Below are 4,142 nucleotides of genomic sequence, written 5' to 3' on the forward strand. Positions count from 1 at the left end.
ATGATGTACTGAAACATGTTCCAATATGGATAGACCCTAAAAACATCATATTAAGTGAGAGGTGCCAGGCACAAATGGCCATGTATTGTAATCCATTCATATTAAATGTCTGGAATAAGCAAATCCATTCAGACAAAGTTGATCCTTGGTTTCCAGGGGATAGAGGGGATGTTGAATTGGGAGGCATCTCAACGTTTTATTCTGTGGAGCCATAAATTTTTAGACTTAAGTACTGGTGATAGTTCCACAAATTTGTGAATGTGCTAAAAATCACTGAATTATACAGTTTTAAATGTTTAAAATAGTGAATTTTATGTTATGAGAATTTTATCACAAAAAGACTTTAAAAATTGCAAAATCAGCATAACATAAGTAAACATTTAGTAATCTCTCCTCTCCCTCCATTCTCCTGCTTTTTGAGCCTGGAAACTAATGTACACAGCCTGTTGTGAGTCTATTCACTTTTATTATCCTGTCCACTCAAATATAAGCATGTACATGTGCATCTGTATATGTGTAAATGCATAGTTTTCATTTTTTATTTGTTTTAACACTGATGGAATCATACCATGTGCATTATATTACAGCTCAGGGGCATCCTTCAAGTCAGTAAATATGGCCCCATCTCATTCTTTTTTGGTAGCTGCATAATATCCCCTAGTGTGCATATTAGTCAGCGTTCTTCAGAGAAACAGAACCAGTAGTATATGTGTGTGTGTGTTTGTGTGTGTGTGTGTATAAAGAGATCTTATTATAAGGAATTGGCTCATACAATTATGGAGGCTGACATGTTTCAAGGTCTGCATTTGTCAAGTTGGAAACCCAGAAGAGCCAATAATGTAGCTCTGCTCTATGTCTTAAGGCCTAAGCTCCCAGAGAGCTGATGGTATAAGTTCCAGTCTGAGTGTACGTTTCAAACCCGCTACAGGTTTTAAACACAGGAAAAGCCAGTGTTTCAGTATGGCCTAAAGTCAAGAAAGAATCTATGTCCCAGTTCAAAGGCAGTCAGGGTCAGGCAGGAGGAGTTCCCTCTCACCAAGCCTTTTTGTTCTATTCAGGCCTTCAATAATTGGATAAGGTCCATCCATATTAGGAAGAGCAATCTGCTTTAGTTAAAGTTTATTGACTAATGTTAATCTCATTTAGGATCATCCTCACAGATATACCCTGAATATTTGAGCAAATATCTGCGGATCCCATGGCCTAGTCAAGTGGACATAAAATTGATGATCGATCATAGCATGGGTATACTGCTACAGTTCATTCAACTATTCAATATTGTGGACATTCCAGTTCTTCGTAGGTTTTTCACTACCACAAGCTTAGTGCAGGAAACCACACACACACACACATACACATGTTAATATAATGTATATTATATATATACATATATATGTATGTATATGTATGTATATGTATATTATGTATATGTGTATTATGTGTATTATATATATATATATAATGTATATTAACACGTGTATGTGTATGTGTGTACCTAACGCAAACTTTTGCTTTACTTCCGTAGAATAAATTCTGAAAGTTCAGGATTGCTAAGTCAGGGATATGTACATTAAAAAAAAAAAACTTAAATAGATATTGACAGATTAGTTTCCGAAATTGTTGTAGCAATTCCCACATCCATAAGACACTATTTTATGTTTAAAGACCTAAGTCGTTGTTTTGACATTCTTTTTTTTTTTTTTTTTTTTTGTACACATTTAGTTTTATTGTAACAAAGCAACTTGTACACTTTTAACGTTTAAAACTGAGCATCATCTTTCCTTTCCAGTGAAACAAAAAGAAAATTTAAAAATAAACAGGAACAAAATTACAAGAGAGAATGTCAATTCCAAATAAGATCCTACAAGTTCTGCTGATTCTCCCATCGAGTGGCAGGGCTCGAGTCATCATTAGGAGAGAGTTTTATTTTAAAAGTGTCATCTTAAACTGCAAGGATGTCCGTTAAACATCACAATTAAACATGCCAAAGGAGAAGCCATGTTGTCAAAATGCCCACTTAACCCACCCAAACATCTCAAACCCACCCTTTGCTGACCTTCTATAACCCCATTTTTTTAAGTTTTTTTTTCTTTTTTTTAAACAAGAGAAAGTAGACAGGTACATGTTGGTAAATGCTAACTGTCCATATTCACATAGAGACACAGTGTAATCTCTGAGCCCAATATACAGAGAAAGGAGGAAAAAAGCTAGAATTCTATGCACTACTACACAGGGGCCTAGCACCCTCCAGCTTCCAGCAGAGCTAAGGGAGCAGAAGGTTTTTCTTTTTTCCCACAGAGCACGGTGGTGTTGATTCCATAAAGTTTTTGTTTTTGTTGAGACAGGAAGGGACAAAAATGAATTTGGAACAAAAAGGGGTAGAGATTCTTTTCCCACTGTATTCTGCTCAAGGTATTTCCCCCCAAAATAAGCTGAGAACCATGGTATAAAGGGAGAGAAAAAGGAGACTTCAAAAAACAGGGCGAATGAGCACGAGAGGAGAAAAGAAAAAGAAAAAGGAAAAAAAAAAAAAGACGGCAACTTGCTCCCAGGGACTGAAGAAAATTAAAAAAGGAAGGTTGGAATCCATCAGTGTTCCATTAGTCATCTTCTCCTTCATCCTCCTCTCCTTCCTCCCCCTCATCATCATCTTCATCTTCTTCACCTTCATCCTCATCTCCTTCTTCATCAATATCTTCCAATCCTTCTTCTTCTTCATCATCATCATCATCCTCTTCTCCTTCCCCTTCTTCATCATCCATATCGGGAACCAAGTAGTACTGTAATGGATTTGGCCAAATATCATCTTTGATGACCTCTCCTAACTCATCTGCACCTGCATCAGAATGGTCAGTAAACCAGGTGAAGAAGCTCTCTGGTTCCTCATGCTGTCTCTTCCTGCTGGCTTTATTCTGTGTTTGACTTGAACGTTTCGTCAAATCCTTTCCAGATTTCCATTTGATTTCAGTGGACTTTGAAGATGGATCACCACTCTCATTCAGATGAAATTCTTTGGAGAGAACTTTATTTTCGAAGTAAGAGTTTTCATCAAAATAAAAATCTATTCTGTAACCTGATTTAATATCTTCAAATTCTGTCACTTCAACTCTTGTCAAATAATGCAGCGCCTCTTCATCCTCCTCCCCAAGCAGTGCAGACACTTGTGGATGGTTGACAAATGTTGTTACCCAAAAATTGGGGATTTTGGCGATCAATTCCGACCTCTTCTGAAAAAATGGTTGGCGGAGTTTGTTATATTTCTGTTCTACTTTCAAAATCTCCTCACTGGCTTGTTCATTAAGTCTGTCTATTTCATTTTGTACTTCATCAATATGTTCAATTGCTTCTTGCTGTTCTTTTTCTCCCTTATGCAAGTGCTGAGATGTTGACGTCTGCCCTGACTTGGGGGCAGGAGGCAGTCTCGGTTTCTTCGTTTGAGGCGGGAGCGAAGACTGGCGTTTGGGGGCCATGCTGCAAGGAAACTCCAGGAAACCGGGAGAGAGGCACGTCTGGAAGCTCTGATTGCTCTGTTTTGACATTCTGATGAGTGAAATTAGATTTAATTTTGGGTTTAATTTGCATTTTCTAGGGTGCATTTACAGTGTATTTTGCCATACTTTTTGATTTTTGTTTTATAATGTCTTTAAATTCTTGGGGTTTTTTTCCACTATGATTTCTAAATTCCTGTGTTCTTTAGGATAATAATTCTCTTCCACTATAAAATTATGCAAATATTCTTCCAATTTTAATATTTTTATTCTTTAAATTTAAATTCTGAATTCATTTGGAATTAATTTTTATATATGGTGTGAGGTTAGGATCTAGCCTTTTCACTCCAGATGGAAAGTCAGTTGTGCAAACACCTTTACTCAGATAAATTCTCCTTATTCTACTAAGTTGGAATAAAACCTTTATCAAATATAAAGCCTTCACAACTTCATTTGGCTCCATCTCTGAACTTTTAATTCTATTTCACTACTCTGTTTGTTTATTCCTGTCTCATTTCAACATGATTTTCAATATAGTAGCTTTATAGATATCTGGTAAGTGGAGTTCCCTAGCCACTACTTTTTTTTTTAAAGATTTTATTTATTTATTTTTAAGATTTTATTTATTTATTTGACAGAGAGAGAGAGAGATCA

At 36.2% G+C, this 4,142-nt stretch overlaps 1 protein-coding gene across 1 annotated transcript; it reads right to left on the reverse strand.

The window, feature by feature from the left end:
* Window positions 1-1,906: 1,906 nt before the first annotated feature.
* LOC125091591 (protein SET-like) lies at window positions 1,907-3,485 on the reverse strand. The gene has a single exon (XM_047715221.1). The coding sequence runs from the start codon at window positions 3,468-3,470 to the stop codon at window positions 2,601-2,603; it is 870 nt and encodes a 289-aa protein (XP_047571177.1). The 5' UTR covers window positions 3,471-3,485; the 3' UTR covers window positions 1,907-2,600.
* Between the last annotated feature and the right edge of the window lie 657 nt (window positions 3,486-4,142).

The sequence above is a fragment of the Lutra lutra genome, chromosome X (genome assembly GCF_902655055.1).
Source record: "Lutra lutra chromosome X, mLutLut1.2, whole genome shotgun sequence".
In the NCBI taxonomy this organism is placed as follows: Eukaryota; Metazoa; Chordata; class Mammalia; order Carnivora; family Mustelidae; genus Lutra; species Lutra lutra.